The sequence below is a fragment of the Carcharodon carcharias genome, chromosome 12 (genome assembly GCF_017639515.1).
Source record: "Carcharodon carcharias isolate sCarCar2 chromosome 12, sCarCar2.pri, whole genome shotgun sequence".
Classification (NCBI taxonomy): Eukaryota; Metazoa; Chordata; class Chondrichthyes; order Lamniformes; family Lamnidae; genus Carcharodon; species Carcharodon carcharias.
In genome coordinates this window covers 77,222,261-77,249,740 of record NC_054478.1, presented here as the reverse complement: position 1 = coordinate 77,249,740, position 27,480 = coordinate 77,222,261, and the positions used below count along the sequence as shown (strand labels likewise).

At 45.2% G+C, this 27,480-nt stretch overlaps 1 protein-coding gene across 14 annotated transcripts in view; it reads left to right on the top strand.

The window, feature by feature from the left end:
* The window catches only part of myo3b (myosin IIIB), a 661,003-nt gene that overhangs the window by 457,686 nt on the left and 175,837 nt on the right, over nucleotides 1-27,480 (top strand). Inside the window, exon 28 of one of the 14 annotated variants that reach the window (XM_041201011.1) lies at nucleotides 8,061-8,087. The exons of the other annotated variants lie outside the window; for them this stretch is intronic. Within the exon in view, the coding sequence (XP_041056945.1) occupies nucleotides 8,061-8,072 (12 nt within the window). The 3' untranslated portion in view covers nucleotides 8,073-8,087. Of the gene's footprint in view, nucleotides 1-8,060; nucleotides 8,088-27,480 lie in introns of those variants that run through there. 14 annotated transcript variants of the gene reach the window in all.

Genomic DNA, 27,480 nt, shown 5'->3' with positions numbered 1-27,480 from the left:
ATTTCCAAGTCAGGATGATGTGCAACTTGGAGAGGAACTTGCAGATGGTGATGTTCCCAAGCATCTGTTGCCCTTGTCCTTCTAGGAGTGGAGGTTGCGGGTTTGGAAGGCGCTGTCGAAGAAGCCTTGAATGAGTTGCTGCAATGGATCTTGTACACGGTACACACAGCTGCTACTATGAGTTGATGGTGAAGGGAGTGGACATTGAAGGTGGTTGATGGGGTGCCAATCAAGCAGGCTGCTTTGTCCTGGATGGTGTCAAGCATCTGGAGTATTGTGGGAGCTACACTCATCCAGAAAAGTGGGGTGTATTCCATCACACTCCTGATTTGCACCTTTTAGATGATGGACAGGTAGTGGGGAGTCAGGTGGTGAGTTACTCACCAGAATTCCCAGCCTCTGACCTGCTCTTGTAGCTACAGTATTTATATGGCTAGTCCAGTTCAGTTTCTGGTCATTGGTAACCCCCAGGATGTTGATAATGGGGGATTCAGCACTGGTAATGTCATTGAATGTCAAGGGGAGATGGTTAGATTCTCTCTTGTTGCAGATGGTCATTGCTAGGCACTTGTGTGGCGCGAATGTTAGATGTGGCTTGATATTTTGTTTTGGCAACAGTCAAGGATAGTCAAAGCTGCTTGTATGTAAAGTGAAGTGATCAAGAGTGGCTTACAAATTTGGTGAAGAGTGCTCAACAACATTGCAATCGTCCACAAACTCTAGATCATGTAGGTCTATGGTGGTCAATTTAGTTTTGGCATGAAGGCGACAGAGGTTAAAGCCTTCTCCATTTGGGTGGTATTTAATGCTCACACCAGGGGTTAAGTTGATCTTTCAGATGAATAGCCACTGTTGGGTAGATTGTAAAAAGCATGGTCAGGTAGACTGTAAATAGTATGGGGGCTATCACACAACCTTGCTTGACATTGGTCTGGATTTTGAAGGCGACTGTTTTAGATCTCCCACTCAAGCCAAAACATTCATATCATGATGAAGTAGTTGCAGGGTTGTGTTGAAATTTCTTCAATATCCATATCTTTGGAGCACAATTCATAGAGCCTCACAGTCTATGGAGTCAAATGCTTTGATCAGGCTGATGAATGTAATGAAGAGTCCCTGATGTTGCTCTTGACATTTTTCTTGAATTTGTCTAGCAAAAAAGATCATATCAGAGGTTCCTCAGGAAGTTCTAAAGCCACACTGCATCTATGAGGATTTACTCAGCCACAGGAAGGAGATTCAGAAGACTGCGTGTCAGGAATATCCCTGCTGTGGACAAGAGGCAAATACCTCAATAGTTTCCACAGTATTATTTATCTCCCTTGTCAAAGATAATTATTATTGCCACATTCTTCTTCCTCCCAAATCCACAGAATGAGTGTGTGGAGTCTTGATGTGAGCAAAAGTCCATCAGCTTTGAAGACCTCAGCTGCAATACCATTGGAGCCACAGGCTTTGATGTTTTTCATCCATTTGATTGCTTGTTACAGCTCTCCCAATGGTGGTTCACCCATGGATTCTACCACAGGGCACTGGAGAACAGGCTGGAGAGCATCAGCTGCCATTCTGGATTCACCATTGAGTTTTTAAAAGTGTTGATGAATGGCATTGTCGTCCCCAAGAAGAGAAACATCATTCTGTGAGTGAAAGGGATTTTGTCCAGTTCACATTGGTCTATAGAGATCATGATGGTCATCATATTGTTGGATCTCTCAGGCCCTCTCTTCCCACCACATGTCTTTTATCTTCCAGGTTTATCTTTGGGTGTTTGCCTTGAACTGTTAGAATGCTGCCTTCTTGACTTGCGACCTTGGCTTGCTCTGCCAGGCAATGAAGGGTGCGTGTTTTTGACCCAGGAAATCATATTTCAGCGTTATTTTCGTCAAACCAGTCCGGGTGACGATGGTGCTTGTAACCAATGATTTGGACATAGGACTCCTGAACAGCTGACTTTATTAAATCCTACCATTCTGAAGTTGAGTTGGATGTGTGAAGATTTCCCAGATTGGTTGTGAGCACTTGGAACTCCTCTCTTTGGCCGGGCTTCTTTAGGGCTGAGACATTGATCTTCTTCCTCTTGGACTTTTGGGTCTTGAGATGTCTTGGTGCTAGGTGGATGTTCATTACCCATCATGTCAATGATCTGGACCTACTGTCAACTTAATCTATGGCTATTAGTAGATAAATAAGAATGGGACCAAGAAAGTGCAGTCCCACTCAGCTGGATGCCACTAGAGAGGCTTTGGAGGAGGATGCTCTGATCAACTATGTTAAATGCTGCAGACAGGTCAAGAAAGTTTACTTCTCTCACAATCATATGGGATGTTGTCATTTGCGACTTTGACTGGAGCCGCTTTGGTCCTGTAGCAAGGGAGTAAAACCGACTGGAGAGATTCATACATGGAGCCCTGGGAATGATGGGTACAAATTTAGGAGGTGAGAATATGTTCAACGTCTTTGGAGAGAAAAAGGAGGTTGAAGATGGTTCAGTAGTTTCCACAGACTGAGGGGGTCACGGTTGATTTTTTGAGGAGTGGCTGATAATTGCAGTTTTGAAGGAGGGGGGATAGAAACTGCAGCTAACATGGGTGCCATGAAGGGAAGTTGAATGCTTAGTAATTTAAAGGGAATAGGGTCGAGTGAGCAGGAGGGTGAGTCTCATGGACCAGATGAACTCAGAAAAGGCATGAGGGTCAATAGGAGAGAAACTAGATAAAGGTAAATGTTTAGGGCTAGGACTAAGTGAAGCCTGACAGGAAGTTTGGCCTGTTGGACTAGGGAAGGGAGGGAAGTGGCAGAGGCAGCTTACCTGTTCAGGTCTTATTGGAAGAGATACTGGAGGGCTGACTTTTGAATGCCAAAAGAGACAAATGAGAACTTCCAGCCTCTATCAATTTGATGTGTAGGTTATTTTCTGTAAAACGGTTACATTCAGGCAGCAGAAACCCTTCTTGTTGAGGAATTTCTGAGATCTGTACGTGAAATTGCAAAGCAACTTGTGTGTCATCTACTGCACTCGATTTAGGAAAGCCAGCAATGCAGCAGAACTAGATAACCCTAACTCACTGCTGGTTGCTGTGATTCCAAAGTTGATGAATTGTCCAGCTGCTCTATAAAGTGTATTAGTTACTGATGGATGCATACCTGTACTGCATCAAAACTATTGCAACCAAGCTCCACTGTGACTGCCTGTGTTATAAAAATTGATTGTGGCCAACACCTTCATAGCAACACAGATTGCAGTGTGGGAAGATAAGTGTGGTTCTTGATAAATATTGGCTTTACACTGGGATGCAAGTACAAAGTCTTATTTGAATCACTTTTCCCATTTACAGCTGACTTCTGGTCAAGAAACAAGTGAATAGCCAGTGGTAGGGAAGGAAACCTGATGCCCAGAGCAGGTTGTGAAAGATCACACTGTCTCTCAGTAGGTCTTTCACACACTAGTTCCGATTTTAACTCAGGGTAGCGATCATGCAGGTACAAGTTTAGATAGGTTTTAAACGCTGCTAACCTCAGCAGTGTTAAGCCTAGAAGGTTTAAATTTGGGTAAATCGCCAGGAGAGGTTTCAGGAAAGTTATGTGATTGGAGCATGTGTTAGCCTAAGGCAAGCAAACCCTAAAGTTTCCTGCTCTTCCTGGCCACACAAGCAAAGTCAAACAATTCCATGAAACCTATCTGCTTGGCCCTTTTTTAGCTCAGAATCCACTTCCCAGTAGGTTGGCCAGGCAGGAAAGACTCAATGGCTTCTTTGAGCAGGCTGAGCTAAAATGGTGTGGGTCTTGATGACATCATTGGACCTCAATCTACATATTTAAAGGACCTGTCAATTTGCAGTATGTGACTTTCCTATCTGTTCCAGAACTTGCTGGAAGAAATTAGGACCTTAGCAGCAAGTCCCATGGATGATTTTAACTGATTGCCAGTTGGCTTGGAGTTTCAATTGAGTGGGCACGCTTAAAAAGTACCCCTCCCCTCTGTCACTTTCTCTCACACTGTTTCACATTTCAAATTGTGTGTTGTTAAATCCAGTAATTGTATGTTGAGGAAGAATGAGCCTGAAGCTAGCCTGTGCCTTAAAACAGGTTTATTTCCAAGACAACTAAGTAAAGTCAGACTCTCCCAGTCCCCCCAGACACGCAGAGTGAATATATACTCTTGCAATGATTTCTATATACTCTTGCAATGATTCCCTAATCCTTCCCCCATTGGGACAGCTATGCGTAATTACCAACTTAAAGCATGTATTCTGTTGCAGCACAAATGCAATATTAATAGATTCCCATTTTTAAAAAAAAGGAAAACAAGTGCATTTATTTTTCAGGGAAAAATAAAAAAGCTGAAGATAGAAAAATAAATCACCCATTTTCAAAACAACTCATATCCCGAGTCGTCCTTTTTCTAACACCCCCAACAATTTCACTCCAATCATTCCTTTTGGTGAAAGAGTCTAATAACTGATGACTAGTATCAACCCACTGGAGCTTAGAGATTTCCATTCTTTCCACCATTTGTTTGACTCATAATATTAATTCATAATTTTTTTTCACTCACACTCTTTGAGGAGTGTACATTATCCCAAAGGGATCGATTGTCAATATAACACTCTATTGGGACATTTCCTTCATCATTTCCCCTAATGTTTCAGATAAAAAGAATGCTATGTCAACGACCTCTACTAATGCAAGAGTCTCTGCAGCCAGGGTGCTTTTTACTATTCACATTATTTTCTTGGCTTCTCAAGCCAAGGGACACTTCCCGTTTTCAACCATAATATAACACCCGCTGCACTTGAAAATCCATAAACAAGGTTTACATGAAAGATGTCACTGAACACAATCAATTTTATATTCAGGTGACTAAGATGGAAACTTTTCTCCATCGTTAACTTTTTAAAATGTTTTATTCGCCTGTAAGGTATTCGAGATCTTGGGATGTTTCATTATAGTACTCAGTTCAAGGTCATCAAAACTTACACCTGGCCTCGTCTGAGTGTCCAGCCAGTTTAATTGCCCAACCAAACTTCACTGCTGCTCTGTCTAATCCTTGGAAGCATCAGCATCTTTTTGCGAAGAACTAGCCTGACTGACTGCAATAAGGCTAACACTTTCTAAATATGATTGCTGATGCAAAGTAACCTCAGACTTGTATGGTTTTATTTTTAATCCAACATATTTAAAGGCCCGATTAGCCTGACTTCCAACCTTAAAGCCTGTCTTAATCTTGTCAATAATTCTGCTTTGAAACTCACTAGTGCCACCCACAGAGAAGTCATAAGCGTGCATCACAAGATACCTGTCAGTTTCCTGCCATGGTACCAGTAACACATGGTAGGATCTGCCTTCAGTTGGAGACAACCCAACATCAACACTGGTCAAACTCAAAAGTACCACACTCTAGAAGCATCATTTAAACCATAAGCATTTATTCAATTTCCATAGCTTTCCCTCTACCCCTGTCTGGTGCCTCCTTAGGTGGTTTGAGAAACACATCCCTCTGGAGGTGATCCCCTGCAGCTTTTATATCTATTTATTTACACTCCCATGAAAACATCACCAAAAGGGCCAAAAAAAATTTCAACATTACCTTCCCTGCTGTGGACGAGTCTAACCTGTTAACCAGTTAACCTCCAGACAAAATAGCCCCTTCCTGTTTGTCACAATCTGATTTTCTACTAATATCTAGCTCCTAATGCAACGTATCTTGTCCCTCTTGCTCTGCCCCACATGGTGCTTCATCATCTATCACATTGTCAGTATTCGCAAATTCATAATTCATTCTGATGACCCATGAATAATGGGCTTTTATTGTTTGATTCCCATGTTGCGTAGGTCAGTTTTCTCTTCACATCCTATAACTTTCCCCAGGCCTTTCCATTCCCTTTGTCCCTCTGTTTTGTAATAAACCAGATGTCCCGTACTAAATTCTACCTCAGAAGGCCTTATGCAGAGTTGCATTGCTTAAATTATTCTTGAAACCTCCACCTTGATTAAAGTTTTCCTGCCTGCATGCAAGGCACTCAAATGGGCAGAGGAAACAGCGAATGGTAGTTCCTTCAAGAGCAGGGGGAACATTCAGTAGCACTGGAGGCAATTTCAGATTTCTTCCATATACCAGTAGTTATGGGCTATACCCCCCAGCCATTTATAAAGAATTCTTTGCATGTGCTGCCCATGCCAACACTGAAACTTGCAATCCGGTAGTTCAGCCAGTATCTTATGCAATACGTCATCTATCATTGCATGATTCCTCTTGCATAAACCATTGCTGAACTGGCTCTCAGCCACAGTATGCATAACTATGATGTTCAAATTTTCACATATTCCAATATTCCTCATTCACAAACTCTCCTCCATTTATCCACCAGGAATTTTGTTGGCGTTCCTAACCTGGTATCCACCCATTTCTCCATGACCTTATCAACAATGGTCTGCTTGTTCTTACCATGTATTACCATAGATAGGCTAGATCTAGTCGCCATATGTACAAAGTGTAGCAAAAAAAATTCCATGCACCACAAGTCCATTGCCACTACAACATTAAATTCTCTAGCCAGTGGCAGACTCGCAACAGGATGTGGCAGTGTCCTTGACTTGCTGAATCAGGCTGTTGTAGTCTAGCATCCTCAGTAGAGCTTTCAGTTTCTGTGGCACTGGATATGCAAATTGTCCTTGCAACTTCCAAATAATCATCATCTTGTCCACCAAGCCTTTTATCCCCAAAAGTTAACAAGGCTGCTTGAACTCTTTGACATGAAATATCTGACTTCATTAATGGCAGGCAGTAATGGCCTGAGTAAAATGTATATCCACAGTTTTCCCAGACACAATCACTGTCATTCTCCATGTCTAGGTTCATCTGTGCTTTTTGCATCAAAGAGCTGCTCAACAATAGAGGTATCTCACTAGAGACCACATCACCACTGATGAAGAGTCTGATCCCAGCTATCTTGCAAGGGAGGACTACTCTTTTGCAAGAGCTTAGCGTGTTATGATCCCCAAACCTGAAGCATGTAGAGTTTCCATACTCCTTAACCTTCTGCTGATCTGCCTCATCAAGAAAATCCAGGTAGCAGTTAAGCCAATCCATCCCACACTGTGGAAGTGCAACCACTATCCAAAACTTCACAGTTGAATGACAGCCATCAAAATAGGCATCATCGAATTCAAACTCCCAGTGACAAATTCCTTCATGGCAGTCACCATCATTATTTTCAGCCTCGGAATTCTGTTTCATGCGTTATTTCAAAAACGCAATTCTTGCTGCGGCAATTCATTGCGTAATGATACCTAGAATCACACCAGTTAACTACTCCCCATGCATTTCTCTGGTTGAAGTGCCTAAGGTCACCATTCCACACCCATTTTTTGTCTTGACTCTTAAATTGGCTAAAGGTACGGCCATATTCCGACTGCCTATCAGCAACCTAGTCTTTGTACTGGAATCTGTGTTTAATAGTTTGTCGATTTTGAAATTCAGCCACCATGGAACCCTCCATTCTTTGCTTTACCGGAGAGTTAACTATATTTGATACGAAAGTAGCTGGAAATGACTGTTTTCCCAAAAGCATTTTTACGGCAGCAGCCATTTAGTCTAGAAGAGAGTCTTTCCCATGGAACTGAATCCCCATCAATACCAAAGCCAGAATTTTGCACAGTAGTAGCAGGCACGCACCTGACCTGAGAGAGCCTAAAATCTCATGTGAAAATGTCGGCTTCATGTCCAGACGTCAGCGCACTCACCCGATATTACAGTTGGCGGGTGTATGTCTCAGAAGCGCGCCCACCGACAATTAATCAGTTGCTTAAGGCAATTAAAAGTGCAATTAAAGGCAATTTTATGTTGCCAGTGTGATTTTGCACTCGTCACATGGACAGGTGGCCAACTTGTTTTTTCACTTTTTTCATCCAAGGGTGGATTAAAAGGGTAGTGGAACTGTGGCTGAAAGAGTTGTTAGGAATTTAGGTGGGGGTTTGTTGCAGCTTTATTGCTGAGATTTCAGTCCTTTTCCTGTGGTTTCCTCAGAAGTATTTGCTTTGTTTTGTCAACTCTCTTGCAGAATTTCTACTGAGTTCAGCCTTCAGTACACGGGACAGTGCCATTTATATTTCAGCAGATAGGGATTGTGCACTTCACTGAGGGGACCTCAGGGGACCTGAGGAGGAGGAAGAGAGATAGAGGGGCAGAAGGGAGAGGAGGCCTGGTGTCTACAGGCAATGTCGCAAGGAGAGACCTGTGGAAGAGAGGTACAAGCACAGGGATGCAAGGCCAGCAGGGAGATCAAGGTGGAAGAGACCACAGAAAATGCCGCTATCCTGCTGCCAGAGTGTACAGGCAGTGATCCAGCTACCGCAACATGTCTGAGGTCCAGTGCCTCAGGAGGCTTTGCCTCTCTAGGGACACTGACATCAATATGCCAGACAATTGGTTGGGGAATGCCTCCAAAAGTGTGCATGGACACCCAATGCCAGTGGCTGTGAAGGTCACAGTAGTCCTCAATTTTTTGCATCCAGATCTTTCCAGGGGTCACTGGGGGATCTGTGTGGAGTGTCCCAATCAGCTGTCCACAGTTGCATCAAGCTCATCACTGACGCTCTCTTCAGATGGGTCCTCACATTCATTCATTACCAGACAGACCAGTCCAGCTGGCCTGAGTGAACCAGAGGCTTTGCATCTATTGCTGGCTTCCCCCACATCCAGGGTACCATAAAATGCACATGTGGCCATCAAGATGCCAGCGGGTTAGCCAGATACCTTCGTGAATAGAAAGGGTTGCCACTCCATGAACGTGCAGCTAGTATGCTACCACAAGATCTTGATTCGGAAACTCTGTGCAAGGTATCCAGGCAGCTCCCATAATAGATGCATCCTGCAACACTCCCAAGTGCCAAGGCTATTCATGGCTCCACTCGGCTGGATGGTTGGCTGCTGGGTGACAAAAAGGTAACCCTTGAAAAGGTGGCTCATGATGCCACTCTGCCACCCAAGGACAGAGGCAGAAGAGAGGTACAATAGGAGTCATTCCCCACAAGGGTGGTGGTTGAGAGGACCATTGGGCTGCTAAAGATGAGGTTCCACTGCCTGAACCAGTCAAGGGGTGCACTGCAATATCCTACAGAGCACGTGTCACTTATCATCATTGTGCAGAGCGCTGCGGACAATTTGGCACTGGCAAGTGGGGACCCACTGGAGGATGAAGATGGTGAGACAGCTCCACAGGCTTCAGAGGATGACTCTGCTGATGGATATGATGAGGAACCTGGGCAGGCACAGGGTGAGGGCATGGAGGCAGACTTAAGGAACCTTCAGGGAGGCAGGGACACCAGGGAGACTTTGATTTAACGCACCTTCAATTAGGCTGCCAAGGCATAACTTTGACCTCATGGTGAGGGCGCTGCCTCCACACACATTTCTGAGGAGGAAATCCCATGACCCCAGTGTCACCTCACAACCTCTGTAATAAAGTTTGCCCCTGCTGTCTATCACAAGGCACTGATGAGGTCTGGAATTATGGAAAAAACATGAGGGACACTCAGGGTATTGAAACAAAATCTTGATTTTTATCTTTACCAGAGTTGCAGACAACATATGAACATAAGAAATAGGGGCAGGAGTAGGCCATTTGGCCCCTCAAGCCTGCCCTGCCATTCAGTAAGATCATGGCTGATCCACCTCAGGCCTCAACTCCTCTTTCGTGCCAGCTCCTCATAGATTTTTGAAACATTGGGGAGCTGAGGGCTGTCTACCTCCTCTTTAAATACTTTGTGATCTAGCCTCCACAACACTAAGTGGTAGAGAATTCCAGAAATTCACTACCCTCAGAAGAAATTCCTTCGCATCTCCGTTTTAAATGAGTGCCCCATTATTCTGTAACTATGTCCCCTAGTTCGAGATTCCCACATTAGTGGAAACAGCTTCTCAACATCTACCCTGTCAAGCCCATTCAGAAACTTGTACATTTCAATAAGATCGCTCCTCATTCTTCTAAATGCCAATGAATAAAAGCCTAACCTGTTTAGCCGTTCTTGATAAGCCAAACCCTTCATCCCAGGAATCTGCCTAGTGAATCTCTTTTGAACTGCCTCTAATGCCAGTATATCCTTCCTTAACTACGGGGACCAAACTGTATACAGTATTCCAGGTGCGGCCTCACCAACACACTGTACAGTTGGAACAAGACTTCCCTATTTTTAAACTCCAGCCCCCTAGCAATAAAGAACAAAATTCCATTTGCCTTCTTAATTACTTGCTGCACCTGCATGCTAATTTTTTGTGTTTCATGCACAAGAACACCCAGATCCCTCTGTGCTACACTTTTTTGGAGTCTCTCTCCATTTAAATAATAGTCTCCCTTTGATTCTTCCTACCAAAGTACATGAGCTCACACTTTCCTACATTAAACTCCATCTGTCAAGTTTTTGCCCACTCACTCAACCTATCTATATCCCCTTGCAGATTCCTTATGTCCTCATCACAACATGGCCTCCCACCTATTTTTGTAATGTATCCAAATTTGCTGACAATGCTCTGTCCTCCTCCACCAAGTCATTAATATAGATAGTAAATAATTGAGGCCCTACGACTGACCCTTGTGGCACTCCACTAGTTGGCCTTTCCAACCTGAAAAAGACCCATTAATCCTGACTTTGTCTTCTGCGCATTAACCAATCTTCAATTCATGCTAATACATTCCCCCTAATACCGTGAGCTTCTATCATGTGCAATAACCTTTTGTGGCACTTTATCGAAGCCTTCTGGAAATCCAAATACACTATATCTACCGGTTCCCCTTTATCAACTCTGCTTGTTATATCCTCAAAGAACTGTATCAAATTTGTCAAACATAATTTCCGTTTCACAAAACCAAGTTGGCTCTGATTGCATTAAGCTTTTCTAAATGTCCTGCTATTTCTTCCTTATAATGGATTCTAGCATTTTCCCAATGACAGATATTAAGCTGGCTGGCCTATAGTTTCCTGTTTTAGTGCCCCTCCCACCCTGCCCCCCCTTTTTGAACAAGGAACATAACATAATATGTGTTGTTTATGTGACAGTAACAACTATGACACTGATGAAATGAAATCATGTCACCCATGATAACCCCATCCTGTGCTAACGGTGCCTTAAACTTACGCTTGTGAGTGTTGTGTCTTGGTGCCTCACCACCCCTACCCCCAACCCCCCCTTACTGGCAGCAGCATTGGAGGCAGGTTGCTAACTATTGCTGGCCCTGATGATCTTGGCAGTCATCCTCTGGCCAGCAGGGCCTGAGCAGGCTCCGCCTGGGAGGGTGCGACCAGTGACGTGGCTGGTCACTCAGTCATTGTGGCCTTAAAAGATGCCATCGTCACTAGCATAGGGGTGGAGGAGGTGCCGCCCTTGTCTGATGCACCAAGGGAGGAGCCCTGCAAAGGTGACAGGCAGCTCATTCACCAGCATGAGGCTCGTCTGGACCTCCCTGCTCACCACTGATGGACGGGCACCCAGCAGAGAGACTAGGTGCTCAGCCGCCTTTCATACTGGCAGTGACCCCCCTAGGTCACCCCAGGAATCCCCAATTCTGTTCCTGGAGCTGCCTCTCCACAACAGTCACCACTTTCTCATTGGAGGAGGCAGTGTGCCTGATGCTCAGGGTCAATGCACTATTATAGCTCCTCATGGACTCCTTCATGACAGAGACATAGACCCTCGGGGAGCTCTGCCAGATCTTCTCATGTATCCCACAACTGCTGCCTGATGGATGATTCCAGAGACTCATGATTTGCCTCAAATTCAGCATTGTCCTAGTCTCCAGCAGTCCTCCAATAGCTGGCATTCTGGACACTATCTGCCGCCTCATGCAAGTGTGCTGTGGCCTCCCCACAGTGCACAACCATCTGAGCTGACAAACTACAGCTCACTGTTGTCCTTGTGTCTGAACTGGTGCTTGGTAATGAGAGGTGGTATGATGCGGGTGGATCAGCGCGTAGCTCCTCCTCCTCCGGTGTTAACAGAGGGTCCTCGGGATCCCAGGTGCCTCTGGAGGTTGGTGCATCGGAGGGAGGAAAACAATATGTCAGTGATATCAATCACCGCATATTGAATGTGCATGCTAGGCAGCCTGGTGAGACTATGGACAACAACATCATGGTGGCATTGTCATTGCTAGATCACTGGGGACTCTTGGTCAGAAGTTACTTTTTGAGATGAGAGGACCCTACATTGTTTGCAATCTCCGCCTGTCCCACATCTGTTCACTGGGCTCTTACCTTCCTCTGAGACACCTGCTTCTCCATGACCTGATGACCTTGGTGCACGCTCGTACTCAAGCTCTAGGGAGTCCATCTCACATTTGCTCAGGATGAGCAAGTTGGCCACACCACCACCTGTGCGCTCAGCTGTATTATGGCTTCTCTTCTGTACCGACAAAGGTCAATCCATTAGTCCACCCTCTACCTGCACCATGTGCCCACTAACTGGGCTGCCACCTCTGCCCAGGGCTCCATCTGGTGGGGTGGCCACCTCTTGCCATCCTGCAGCATAAGGATGTCCCACCTGGCATTCACTGCCTCCACAAGAGTGCATAGGCACTCATCCAAGAGACAGGGGGCAGAGTGCCCACAGTGCATTGGCCTCCCTCCTGACATGTCAAGCAGGTGCTGGTGCAATAACTTTAGCTTATATTTGGATAGCTCCTTGTGCCTTCTCTGAGGACTCCTGGCAGCCTTCAGGGTACCGCCTCAGCTGATTTAAAACCCCCAACTGGGTCCCCATTGGACATGATACCCACCACCCTACTGCATCTGCCAGCAGCCCTTCTTCAATGTGTCTGAAAGAAAGTGCAGGGTGGAGTTTAAGAAAGCAATTAGGAGAGCAAAGGATATGAGAAAGCTCTGGCTGGTAAAAGTAGGGAAAATCCCAAGATATTCTATAAGTATATCAATGGGAAGAGGATAACCAGGGAAAGAGTAGGGCCCATTAGAGACCAATCTATGGGGGGAGCCAGAGGACATCGGTAGAGACTGTGAGGTTCTTGAGCAAATTGATATAGGAAGTGACAAGGTAATGGAGGTGTTGGTAGGCTTAAAAGTGGATTAATCTCCAGGTCTGGATGATTTATGTCCCAGACTGCTAAGGGAGGCTGGGGAGGAGATCTCGGGGGCTCTGGCCCAAATTTTTAATTCTTCTCTGGCCACGGGGGAGGTGCCAGAGGACTGGAGAACAGCCAGTGTGGTTCCACTATTTAAGAAGGGCTGTAGAGATAAGCCAGGGACTACAGGCCAATGAGTCTATGTCAGTGGCAGGGAAACTATTGGAGAAAATTCTGAAGGAGAAAATCTATCTCCAGTTGGAGAGACAAGATTTGATCAGGGATAGTCAGCATGGCTTTGTCAGAGGGAGGCCATGCCTAACAAATATGATTGAATTTTTTGAGGAGGTGACCAGGTGTGTAGATGAGGTTAGTGAAGTTGATGTAGTTTATATGGATTTCAGCAAAGCCTTTGAAAAGGTCCCATATGGGAGACTTATAAAGAAGGCAAATGCGCATGGGTTACAGAGTAATTTGATAAGGTGGATTCAAAATTGGCTTAGTTGTAGGAGACAGAGGGTGATGACAGAAGGATGCTTTAGCGTCTGGAAGCCCGTGTCTAGTGGTGTATAACAGGGATCTGTGCTGGGTCGCCTATTATTCGTCATTTATATAAACGACATAGATGACTATGTGGGGCGTAGGATTAGTAAGTTTGCGGATGACACAAAGATTGGCCGGGTGGTCCACAGTGAGGTTGAGTGTCTTGGGCTACAGAAAGATATGGATGGGATGCCAAATGGGCAGATAAATTATGGAATTTAACCCTGAAAAGTGTGAGATGATACACTTTGGAAGGAGTAATTTGACAAAGAAGTATTCAATGAATGGCATGATACTAGGAAGTTCTGAGGAACAAAGGGATCTTGGCGTGTGTGTCCATAGATCTCTGAAGGCGGAGGAGGGGCATGTTGGTGGGGTAGTGAAAAAGGCATATAGGACAGCTGCCTTTATCAATTGAGGCATAGATTACAAAAGTAGGGAGGTCATGTTGGAGTTGTATAGAACCTTGGTGAGGCCACAGCTGGAGTACTGTGTGCAGTTCTGGTCGCCACATTATCGGAAGGATGTGATTGCACTGGAAGGGTTGCAGAGGAGATTCACCAGGATGTTGCCTGGGTTGAAACATTTAAGTTATGAAGAAAGGTTGGATAGACTTGGGTTGTTTTCGTTGGAGCAGAGAAGACTGAGAGGCGACCTGATTGAGGTGTACAAGATTATAAGGGGCATGGAGAGGGTGGATAGGGAGCAGCTGTTCCCCTTAGTTGAAGGATCAGTTACAAGGGGTCACAAATTCAAGGTGAGGGGCAGGAGGTTTAGGGGGGATGTGAGGAAAAACCTTGTTACCCGGAGGGTGGTGACGGTCTGGAATGCACTGGCTGGGAGGGTGGTGGAGGCGGGTTGCCTCACATCCTTTAAAATGTACCTGGATGAGCACTTGGCACGTCATAACATTCAAGGCTATGAGCCAAGCGCTGGTAAATGGGATTAGATAGGTAGGTCAGGTGTTTCTCAATTGTCGGTGCAGACTCGATGGGCTGAAGGGCCTCTTCTGCACTGTGTGATTCTGTGTGGGTGCATCTCATGCTGGCTGGCCCTTCAATGGCCAGCCAGTGTGAAATCGAAATATTTCAACTTTCACAGGTGGAAGCAGGAATCACAGCAGTCCAGCCCTGCCAACCTCACATGCCCAACAGACACGAAATTCAGGCCCAAAAGACTATCAACATGAGAAACACATGCACAATCGAGTAACTTAAATGCCAATGCAAACTCTAGAATTTCAAGATTAAACTTTTTCAGTCTCTTATGCCACTTATCAGAGTCCATAATATGTTCCTCCATTGACTAACCATTTATTTTGTGAAATCTAGCAAAGATTGCCTATGCTTCATATGCTTCCAACAAAACACCCTTTTTGTAAAACTTATCCAAAAACTGTAAAGGAAGTGTCAATCCGCTTTCGGCATTAAAGACATCCACATCCAATTCTGAAAATACTTTACTCCTAATCTTACTTTTTGCACGTGATGACAAAGCCAAAGCCATACCTTGTTTCTTTTGGGATAATGAAGTAACCTATGTGCACATCTCTGCTTCATTTTCCCATCAGTGATATGGTTCCACCTCTGGGGAAAAAAAATCAGTTGATAGTCAAAGCCTGAGATTTTGCAAAGTCCTTCTACCATTCTGTTACTGAGTTTGTCAGCAGCAGTATGTTTCTTTTTCACTGAGGATACAGACAAAAGACTTCTAATTCAGCAACCCATCACCAAAGCTTAATGTTCATCCTCTGCTACCATGTTAACTCCAATAATTGTATGTTGGGAAGAATGAGTCTGAAGCTAGTCTGTGCCTTAAACCAGGTTTATTTCCAAGACAGCAAAGTAAAATTTCCAAGACACCAATGCCACCCAGATGAAGTTACATTGTTTCATAGTTTGCTATTGTGAGATTTGAACTTTTGATAATCTTTTAAATGAAAACCAAATCAACATTATTGGGATAAATCAGGCACAGCCCCTAATTCAGGTCAGCTGTAAAACCAAGAACAAAGTTTAAAGGAAACTTACAAACTTTAAATCAAAATGTGATTAAAGGGGTCAACAAAACACCCCAGTCCCCGCGGTGCCCACCGAGCACGGAAGGCCTCGAGAGTGCCAGCAGACACCGCGTGCTCCTTCTCCAGGGACATCCGGCAGCGAACGTAGCCGCGGAAGAGGGACAAACAATCGGGCGGGACTCCCCCGTCGATCGTCCGCTGCCTGGACCTGTTAATGGCCAACTTGGCCAGGCCCAGGAGCAGGTTCACGAGGAGGTCCTCCTCCTTCCCGACCCCCTTCCGCACCGGGTGCCCATAGATCAGGAGCGTGGGGCTGAAGTGCAAACAAAACATCAATAAAAGGTTTTTCAAATAACTAAAAAGGGAGTGCAGCCTACAACACCCTATGTATACATGGTCCACGGACTCCACAAGACCGCAAAAAGGGCATGTGTCCTGAGAGTCCGTGAACCTATGCATCCTCTTATTATAAGGGACTGCTGCATGCAACACCCTCCAACCCAGGTCCCCGATAGAAAGGGGGAGGACACCTCCGTAGAGGGCCTCCCATCGAGGGCCTCCGCCGCCGGACGGCAACAAGGCACGCCAGGGCGTGTCCGGTCGACGGACAAGGGCGAGAAAATGGAAGGTGTGCAGCAGCAGTCCATACAAAAAGCCCCTCTTTGCTGTGCCAAAAGGCACAGAGGGCATGTCCCCGAGGCGGCTCATATTGCGGGGCACCAGCACCCGAGGGAGGGTTCGGGGCTTGGGGCCAATGTGGAATTCCGTCCGAACAGGGGAACGCTCAGACGGAAGACCACCGCGCACCTGGGCCACCTCAAGACCCAAAATAACGTCGGGTCCGAGCACGACCGTTCTCAGGTCTTGGATGGCATCGGCTGCGACCTGGACACTCACAGACGCGCGTCGCGCCAACTCCTGCGGGAGCATCCAGCCCAGTCCTCCGCCACCCAGCACGTCCCCGATCCTGGTCACCCCTGCGGCCACAGCCCTCCTCTCCGCCAACCACTGAAAAGGACGGAGGGGCGGATTCCTGAGCAGCGGCTCTCTGACGATAGCCACTACTCCTGACGGGGGAGAGCTGCGTCGCGAGGCGACCACTTTCCAGACTTTGATCAGGTCCTGGTAAAAGACGGGCAACGCCTGCAAGGAGCCACCGAGGCCCAGCTGTTCTATAAACAGGAGCTGCACGTCATAATTCAGGCCGTGCACCTGACGGAAGAAATACGTCATCAGGGCACACCATCTAGGAGGAGGCTCAACGTAGAGGTATCGCTGCAGGGTCTGAAGGCGGAAAGTCGCCACCTGTGTGCGTAGGCACACTAGCGCCTGACCACCCTCCCTAAGCGGGAGACTCAGAACCTCGGCAGCAACCCAGTGCAATCTTTTGTCCCAGAAGAAGTTGACTAACAATCTCTGGATTCTTGTGACAAAGTCCGGGGGAGGGGTCAAAGTGACCAGCTGATACCACAACATGGCGGCGATCAGCTGGTTTATGACCAGAACTCGACCCCGGTAAGATAGCACTCGGAGCAGTCCTGTCCAGCGCCGCAGGCGAGCGGTGACTTTCGTCTCCAGTTCCTGCCAGTTTGCCGGCCAGGATTCCTCAGCGGGGCAGAGATGGACACCCAGGTAGAGGAGGCTGGTCCTGCTCCAGGTGAAAGGCCTGAGCTCCTCGGGTAGGGGATCCATCTGCCACTGACCGACCAGGAGTCCAGAACACTTACCCCAGTTGATCCTGGCAGAAGAAGCGGCAGAGTAGACCTCCTGGCACTCGCGCATCCTCCGCAGGTCAGCCGGGTCACTAAACATAAGGAGCACGTCATCGGCGTAAGCCGAAAGGACCACCCCGATGCCCGGCTATATATTGGACAGACCTTGAAGCACAATGTTACTTCAGAACCTATTCAGATGAAGTTACATTGTTTCATAGTTTGCCATTGTGAGATTTGAACTCTTGATACTCTTTCGAGTACAAACCTGTTTCCATCTGTTTCAGATGAAGTTACATGTTTCATAGTTTGCCATTGTGAGATTTGAACTCTTGATACTCTTTTTTTTTTGAGTAAACCTGTTTCCATCTGTTTCAGATGAAGTTACATTGTTTCATAGTTTGCCATTGTGAGATGTGAACTCTTGATCTGGGGGTTACAAACCCAGTACCATAACCACTTGGCTATTTAGGCCAAGCCCAATGCCACCTAGCGTGAACTGGTCTATACACTCTTGCAATGATTCCCTAATCCTTCCCCAATTGGGGACAGCTGTAGTTAATTACCAACTTAAAGCATGTATTCTATTGCAGCACAAATTCAACACTAACATTAGTTACATGTTTTTCTCTCCTTTTTTCCCTCACTAAATATAAACAACAGAAAGGAAAACTATTGTCCTTTTGTCTACCTTTGAGGTAAACTTAAACAATTTGGCTCCAATATTGGCAGTGAGGGAGGGGTGGGAAGATCATCTCAGTTGGAAAGATTGGCCCATATCTTCTGGTCTCCAGATAGTCGGAGACTGGACATACCCCCAAGATACGCTATGGGATCCTCCAAAGCCCCAACACAATGACTCTGTGGGAATTTCCAAGGAAGTTTGAACTTCCAAAGGGCAATTTCCCTGTTCCCCAGGACCCTTCGAAAATGTCTCCAACTCGAAGTTAAAGTCATGGACTTTGGATGGTTCTGACTTACTTGCCTGGATAGTTACCCAGGAAATGTTAGGCTTATTAAAACCTGGGTAACTTTTGTACTGACCCCGAACACCCCCTGACCTGACTAGCCCCCACCACCCAACCACTCCAGCCCCCTGACTCCCCCAAACCATTGGAATAGCCCTCACTACCCATCTAAATCTGATCACTCCTCCTGATTCCCCCAATTCCCTCCACCAAGCCGATCTGATTTGACCTCATCATCCTACCCACCTACCACCCCACTCCCTTACCCACTTACTTCACCCACCCTACCCCCCCACCCACTTGCCTTACCCACCCTACTCCCTTACCCACTCTATCCCTTCACCCATCCTAACCTCTTACACACCTCACCCCCTTACTCACTTACCTTCTCTCTGTAACTTTTCAAGAAGCTTTAGGACATTTAAACTCTTTAGTTTAAGCTAGTGCTGTAAAAAGAGGTGCAGTTTCTGCACGGATTCTCTCCATTGCTCCTTCTGATGTTTCCTGCACTGACAGAGTTCTGCAGGTCTGCAGAAGATTACCCTGGAAAATCAGAGGAAGGTGAGTGTGTATTTTTTGTCTAATCATGGCGTTGGAAATAGGGGGTTCCGACCCTGAATGGAAGATTTGAACCAACAAATTACAAGTTTTCCTGCCGTTCTGGAGATATGTACTGCAGATCATCTTTTAAATTTTTTCTGCACGCTTAACCAGCCTGATTGACAGGTTGTGGCTGCCGTTGAGCAGGAAAGCCTACTGCACAAGGCATAGGAGGAGAGCAGAGAACAAGTTGGTAGGGAGAGATCACAATCTCGGTCGAGGATGGAGGGGGCGGGGAAGAGAGATCATAGTCAGTAGGGGTTTTGGAGTCAGGGGGAAGATAGTTTGTTCAGCAGGGCAGATTATGAGGGGGACTTGTTGGAGACAGATCATGGTCGGAAGGGGGAAAGATAACCGGGAGAGTTTGGAGGTGTAGCAGAGGATTAGCAGTATTGGAGCTGGAAACAGGAAAGCTTGTTGGACTGTGGAGACACTTCTTCTGGCCCAGTAATCAGTGCTATAAATGCACATACCTTGTGAATTGGCCCTCCTCGCTTCCTTTTGCCTGCCAGATTTCCTGATGCCTGTGAAGCCTGAACGAAATGGCCTTAACAATGGAGGCACACAGCCTCCTTTAAAATTTTGACCAATCTCCTGAGGAATGAAGGATCAATTGTGACATGGCACAGAATACACGTCAATTTCCTTTAAGTAGCTGCATTATTCAAAATAAATAAGAGTTGTATTTTAAATGATGCAGGGTTTTCCAAAGTCACTGCTCAGGGAACCTATTTATAAAATTCCTCCCAACCACCCCACAAATGAATGAACATCCTTGCACCTCCAGCTGAAGTACCCATACTTATTGCTTTCCCTGTCACCTCTCCATCCTCTTGCCACTGCCACAACCAGAACTCCCTTTCCAGTGCCACAATTCAGGATCTTCGCACTCTCCTCCCACTTTTAGAATTTCAACTGTAGTTACATAATCCTCTTTATTTCCTCTTTCTTGCTGCTCCTAACCAACGCAATTACCGGTCCTAGTGCTTTCACGTCCTGCCTCCATTAAAACCGGAAGGGGTATATGGGGAGGGAAGGAGGCAGGTGAGGGTCATGTTTGAGATTTTTCAAATACTAATTTCTTGACTGACACAAACCCCCCATGCATGAGAATTAAAATTACTTCCCTTAATTCAGCAATGGTTAATCCAACAACAAATTGCATTTATATAGCACCTTTAATATGGAAACATTTCCCAAGGTACTTAGAGAAGGTTTAAGGAAATCCAGTTAAAATATAAGAGCTAATTCAGCAATTGTGTGTTGTTGAATCCCGCATTCTAGAGACACACTTTGCTGAATCAAGTCCCATCTCTCAATAAAATTTATTGAGGCCTTGCTCAAAGAATGGGTCTCATCACAGTTTTTAATTTTAGTCAATCATATGCAAATTGGTCCTAAGCCAAAATCAACTGCCTTTCCCCTGTTCTCTTTTTCAGCACTGCACATCTGTTTAAAATGGGTACAATTGGGATTTCTTGTTTCAGCCTTCAGATGTTTAATTCTAAAAGATGTGATTGAAAGTTCACTATAGCTTAAAATTGTTTATTTACTTTAACTTTTCACATAACTGTTTCTGCAGTATTTTGATGCATAACTTGCTGCTGGTGTTTGCTGCTGCATTTATGCATTGCAAGACCCCCTTTGCAGGTGTTTTCCTAATCCACTGTTGTTTTCAGCAGCTGCTTCGTAACAACCACAGTGATCAGCATGTACTTTACAATATCAGTGATTGATTTGAAGGAGTGGAAGGTGCTCAGGCAGATGGAACAAATAGGGCACAGTTCTCCCTCAGGCATCTGGAGCTTACATCCCAGGAGCCAAGGTGTCAGATAGGCACACTTTTTGTGGAATTTCTAAAGAGAATTCATTCTTTTCATTGTGAATGCTTCTGGAGGGATGTAATGATGTATCTTCTTGACTCCAATCTCCATTATACACCAGACATGTACCAAGAGACAGCCCTACTCATGGTGGTGTCATGCATTAAATTTTTATGTATCTGTACCCTTCTAGGCCACTACTAATGATATTTGCTATAGGTATCTGACTTTACCTCACCAATGCACAAAAACAAGTCAAATATGCCACTATCATCACTTTCTCTGTGGAAAGGAGGCAAATGGGGTGGTTCTCCTAATGACCTGCAGTATATTTGTTAGAAGATTTACGGAATACAACACATTTGTCAAGTGGCCACTGGAGCCACTAACAGCAAACCATTGGCATATATGAATAGGAAAGCTTTCATTCCCATCATAATTGTCAACTTTTTGTACTATGCATGCTCTTGGGCTATTTATCATCATTCACTTCCATAATTGGCCCTTGCATTTCCGACAAACTGGAGTATATATTTTCCTATGCAAAAGTAATTAAATAAAACCATAAGCCAACGATTGTAACAGAGAACCATTGTTCTGTATACTAGCTCCTGAGATTTGTAACATGCTACAAAATAAATTCTTAATCCTTTACAGAAGCTAAACTGAAATTGCACATTATTGAGAAGAGTACAGATTCAACTGTTTTTTTTACATAAAATGCATGAATGAAGTGTATGCACTTTTGACAATTAGTGCAATTAATTTCCAAAATTCTACAGCTGTGAAAATAATAAAAATGCAACTTACTAAACAAGTGCTCGCTTTCACCAGTTGAGTTTTCGAAACTAGAAAAGATGAGTCCATGTTTAGACTTCTAAACACACTTTTTTGCTGCTGCTACGAGAACAAAGGCCAGCCTGAGGATGTGAGAGAGAAGAGACGTGAATAAATCAGTTGGTTTTTATTACAGTGTTGTAGGAGTGTTAGTTATGGGCTAGAATTCCATGATTGTGTAAAGTTGGGTAGAAACAACTCTGTGCTGCAATAAGTGAAGTTAGGGGTGTTGGGTGGATTGTTATTGTTAGTCGGATGGTTTGGGTTTGTAGCGTGGGAAGAGGGTTTACAAGATGTGGGAGCATTAGGACCAGTGATTGCATTAGTTAGGAGCAGCGAGAAAGAGAAAACTAAGAGGATTATGCAAATGGTTGAAATTCTAAAAGTGGGAGGAGAGTGCGAAGATCCTGAATTGTGGCACTGGAAAGGGAGTTCTGGTTGTGGCAGTGGCAAGAGGATGGAGAGGTGACAGGGAGAGCAATAAGTATGGGTACTTCAGCTGGAGGTGCAAGGATGTTCATTCATTTGTGGGGTGGTTGGGAGGAACTTTATAAAAAGGTTCCCTGAGCAGTGACTTTGGAAAACCCTGCATCATTTAAAATACAACTCTTATTTATTTTGAATAATGCAGCTACTTAAAGGAAATTGACGTGTATTCTGTGCCATGTCACAATCGATCCTTCATTCCTCAGGGGTTCAGATCCTGTGGTGGATGTTTGGGGTGTGACAACAGTGGGTAAGAAGATGATCTGAAGCACTGGGAGATGGCAAGTGGGTTTTGGTTAATTGGGTGGTTCCATGGAGTCTGACGGCATAGGCTAAGAGTCATAGTGAATGGCAGTATTGGAGGATGTCTCGAGGAGGACTACACTTTGAGTGCAAGGATTTACTTATCTGGAAGCATGGAAAGAAGTACAATTGTCTGACATCTTTCAGGGTTGGAGGGTGGGGATTAAAGGTTTTTGCGAAACAAGAATGCTAGACTAGTTGAGTCTGCATGTGGAAGTAAATGATCGCTTGGATGGAAAGAACATTAAACTAATAAATTAAAAGTATTAAACATCTTACTAATATTGAAGGGTGGAAGCATCATGGATTCAAATTCCCCAAAATTTGGGACCGTGCTTCACTGCTGGAAACACAGTGGAACAAGACTCCTGGCCACCAATTGCAGTCAAGGTGGACCTCTTCCCAAAGGAATGGGATGAGTTAATTTCCATAGTTGGGCAGGTAGCCCAGGAGTAGTTGAAATGGCACCCAGTTTCTGGAATCGATTACCTTTCTCTTGGGCAGTTTTGAGTTTTTTAGATGGCATCACTGCAGTTCTCCACTGGTGTAGGTATCGCTGGACTTATTGTTTGGCATATTGGTTGGAACTCCCAGAGTTACCCAGGAACCTCTTCCAGACCTTTGAAGTACAAGTGAGAGACATCCCTATCCATCTCCAGACTGGAATTCCCTATATAAGCTAAATGGAGTAGAAACTCAGTAAATCTTGGTTCCACCGCAAATTGCACCTGTGCCTCGCTGTGCAGATGATCTGTCACATTATACCCTCGCACCCTGCTGATGTTTGGGTTCCAATATTTTTTATGATATTAATATACTATCTTACAAATCAAGCAAAAGGTACAAATAACATTATTCTTCTCTCAGAATGCTTCTCAAGATTTCAAAACAATTTTTTTGGTTCTACCTCCCATGGTAGTTGCACTATTTGATTAAGAGGCAAGTGTGGTAAAAGCAGGAAAATTACTATTATATCATTTTTACTCTACTAAAGAAAGGGTTTAAAGACTGGCTTCAGACAGCTGTATTTATTGAAGAAGATTTTTTCATGTAACCCAGGATGATTAAATACATGTTACTGTTTATAAATCATTCACATTTTCTGTAAGCTATAGACATGAGAGCCAAGAAGTTATTTGGTATGTAAGTCAGTGGCTTTGCTCTAAGGTAGGTAATTGAATTATTGATCCTTTGAAGGGCAGTGAGTGCTTTCATTGATGAAGTTCTGCCATCAGACATTAAGGATAGTTTCTCAGGCAGCCAAATGTCAAAGTGAAAAAAACACCAATATTTTACATCTTTAGTGATAGAGTGCAGAATTATTTGGCTTGCATTACCTTTGAGAAAAAGATTTAAAGACATAGGGCAAGAAATTGTCTATCATTGCACCATTTGCAGCAGCACTATGGAAGTCTTGCACTGTTCTCCCCTGCGCAGTGTCCCCTGCGCTGCCAGACTCTTCCTGTACGGCTTGCTTGGTGTTCTGCCAGGATAAGGGTATATTCAGGGTGAGTCCCACGTGTGCATCAGAAGGCACTGATGTGTCTATCCTGACATCACACAACCCAACAGCCAATGGCTGGGTTTTGCCGTCAGTGAGAAGGAGTGGGGCCCACTCGCTGACAGCAAACTGACATGGGATGACGTTGGGGGGAACCCCCGATGTCATCCTGCACTGTTTAAATATTCAGGAAGGCAGGGGGACAACGCGATCAGCTGTCCGCCCGCCGACCTGTCAATGGCTAATTGAGGCCATTGACAGGATAATTAAAACAATTAAAGGCCCTGCCCATCCAACCTTAAGTTTGGCAGGCAGGCAGGCCAGGAGCCCCAGTGGGCTTCTGAAAAAACATGAAACCTCATCCACCGGTGGGATGAGGTTCATGTAGGGTTTAAAAAAGTTTATTAAAGTTTCATTGAAATTTATTAACATGTTCCATCTCGAGTGACGTTGTCACATGATGGGGACGTGTTAAGGATTTTATTATTTTTCTATTTTTAAAGTTTATACAGCTGTCAGAGATTTCCCTGAGGCAGCACTTAGCCTCAGGGAGATGTGCGTTCTTTTGTGCACTTGCGCGAAAGAGCGCAATCTAGCATTTGGGGAATGCCCCCCGCCCACACAGGGAGCGCATAGCGCTTCCTGGCGGACGTCACACTGGGTGGGCCTTAATTGGCCCGCCCACTTAAAATGGCGGCGGGGCCTGCTTCTCTGGCGGGGACTGGCTCCTCGCCCGCCCAACAGGCAGAAAATTCTGCCCAATGTGTGGACAGGATTCCAAATTTTGGGCAGTGAACACCCAGGCAGCATTATTTATTTAAGAAAAAACAAGATTGACGTTGAGCCCTGTAGTAATGTGTTTAAAGGGCTAGGCACCCTGATTGCAAGTAAGGAACATTTTTGGCACTTTGCCTCTTGCAAGCTGTCTAAAAGTACTCAACTATTTTTGAAGATGTTTTGGTGACTTTCTCAATTTGTCAGAGTGTTGCCACTTCCTTGTGGGTGGGGGTGGATGGGTTGGTGGGGTTGCAGCTGAGTAGGTGACTTGTTCACACAAAGGCTGCAGCAGGCAGAGGTGGCAGCAATGGCAGTGCCTCTGGGTCTGTAGCATGATTATGGAACAAAGGTTGCAGAGCGGGCAAGCTGTGCACCATTCCCCCTGCCAAGTTAGAGCTAGACACCTTCCTGCTCCTTGATAGTGGCAGGTGGCTATCTGGCAGGCCTGCCAAAGCAGCCAGCATCTGGGTGTGCATGTCAATTCAGCACACTTTACACCACCTATCAAGGTTCTTATCTCTGTCCTCTACAGCTGTCCTCATTTGCCATCTCGCCTTTGGTTAGCTAGCAAATAAGCCGTCCTTTCCCCTGATCTGGTTGCAGCCCACTCATGTCCAAATGACCCACCACATGCTGATCCCAGCTCTATTCTAGCCTCTGAGATACATGCAGTACCAGTATCTGAACTGGTAGCTACAAGTGAAGTGTCAAGTGATGGGGCCTTTTCATTAATGTATACTGTTGCTCTCTTTCCTCTTCCTGGGACTCCTCTAGCTGGGCAGATGGCAGTTCTTGAGGTCTGAAAGCAGGAACTCAAAAGGGGAAAGATTGGGTTCATGGAAGAGGCTGGTTGGGAAGCAAGAGGTTCATGGCCATGTCATCAGCATCTTGTTCATAATGCCAGATAGCAGGATGAGGGTGAATTGGGAGTTGAAATCGGGCATAAGGCAGGAACATACCATCATTTTCAATGTTCTCAGTCACATCGGATGCTGCAGGCCCTGTCACAGCCTGTCACTGTCATGATGCAGAGAACATCTCCTCATTAGGGCTCAGGAGATGCATGCATCCTTGTCCCCACCAGTTCTGCTCTGCTCTCTCCTATTGTGTGCCACTTTGCCCTGCAAGAGAGAGGGCAGAGTGTCAATGGTTGTGTAGCCATGAGTTTTGGTGATGTAGCTGCCATAAATTGATAGCTGGAGGGAGTGAGCAGTAGTTATGAAGTTGGCAGCATTGGTAGGTGGGTGAGGTGAGGTGCAGCCTCTGAATGTTAGTCATAAGTCCTGAGTGGCAAAGAATGCTGCTGAGTGAGTGATGGGAGCATGCTACATTGAGTAGTGAGAGAGGCTGGTATTGTGGTGGGTAAGAGATGTCTTGTGAAGATTCATTCACTGACCTTGACAACCTGAAGAAGGTCATTAGGCTCCTTGTGGCACTGCTGCCAGTTCCTCGGATCCAGCCTTTTGGAGTTGACCTTCCTGGCCATCTGCTCCCATTTCCTCCTGAGGGTGGTACTGTAGGGTCTCCTCATTCTTCACAGATCCCTGGCATCCCTGCTCCAACCGACCTGCATCACTAAGGCCTCCAGCATTGCATCCATCATCATAACTCCAGCTCCCTGCCCTGGTGTTCAATTTACGATAATTTACATTGCAGCAATGTTTATGTGCAGCTTCGCCCTAGATACAGCCTGCCTTTGTGAAGAGTAGGCTGGTCTGCAAACAATGCTGCTGTGCCCTCCTGCTGTCCACATGAACAAGAGGCAGCTTTCCTGAGTAGAAAGCAGAACGGGAGCCGCTTGGGACAACACTGCAATCATTCGCTAATATAAAAGCAAAATACTGCAGATGTTTGAAAATCTGAAATAAAAATAGAAAATGTTGGAAATGGAGGTCAGGCAACATCTGTGAAGAGAAACAGAGTTAACATTTCAGGATGATGATGACTCTTCATACTGATGATTTAACCATTTGGTTTCTTTTTCCAGGAAGCACAGGTTTAACATTGCAGTTCATTCTTCTGTCGAGTAAAATCCTCTTTAGCTGCTTTAAGAACTTTGTTAAGGTTATATTGATGTTCAGCTCAAGAAAGCTTGATATTCCTTTTTGTTCAGTTCACAAATTTTCTTGATTTATTTTTGCTTTCCTTCTTCCCACTGCTTTCGGGATTTGTTTAATTCCATTCTAGCAAGAGTGATTGCCTCTTAATTTTGAAGTTTCAATTTACATTCAAGAACAGGTATCCTTCCTTGCAGCTCTATAATGTCAGCACTGGACTCAGCTTTTCCACTCTCCTTCAAAGCATGTTTTCCCTCTTTTTCAACAACAGCTTTTAGTACTGTTGCTATTGGCTTTGCCTCATCTTGCTCATACTTTTTCTGCACATTTAATTCAGATGGTTTTACATTGTCTCCAACTGCCATTAACTTTTCCTTTTCAGCCTGAGGCTCCGATGTCATTTTTAAATTAACAGACCAAGTTTCTGACTCTGTGGGCACATCTTCAATTGAAATGTTAATTTTAGTATCAGGCTTACAAAAGTAGATGGGTCTTTCATATCCAGCTTTTCCTGTACAATTTCAGTTTCAACAGAATCAATGGACTTTCCTGAAACTACTGGAGAGTAACACCTTATACCCTTCCAAGTTGTTTCCTACTGGGAAAATTGTGAACAACCCCAATGGTAACAGGACCTGTGATTATGTCGCACTTAAAAGCAACCCTATAGAAGGGCATGGGTAAATAGCTTCCATCGATCCCTGAAGTAATACCTTGGCATTCATCGAACTATCTGGGGGAAAGTCATGCCATTGACCAACATAAGTGACTTATCGTTCCTGT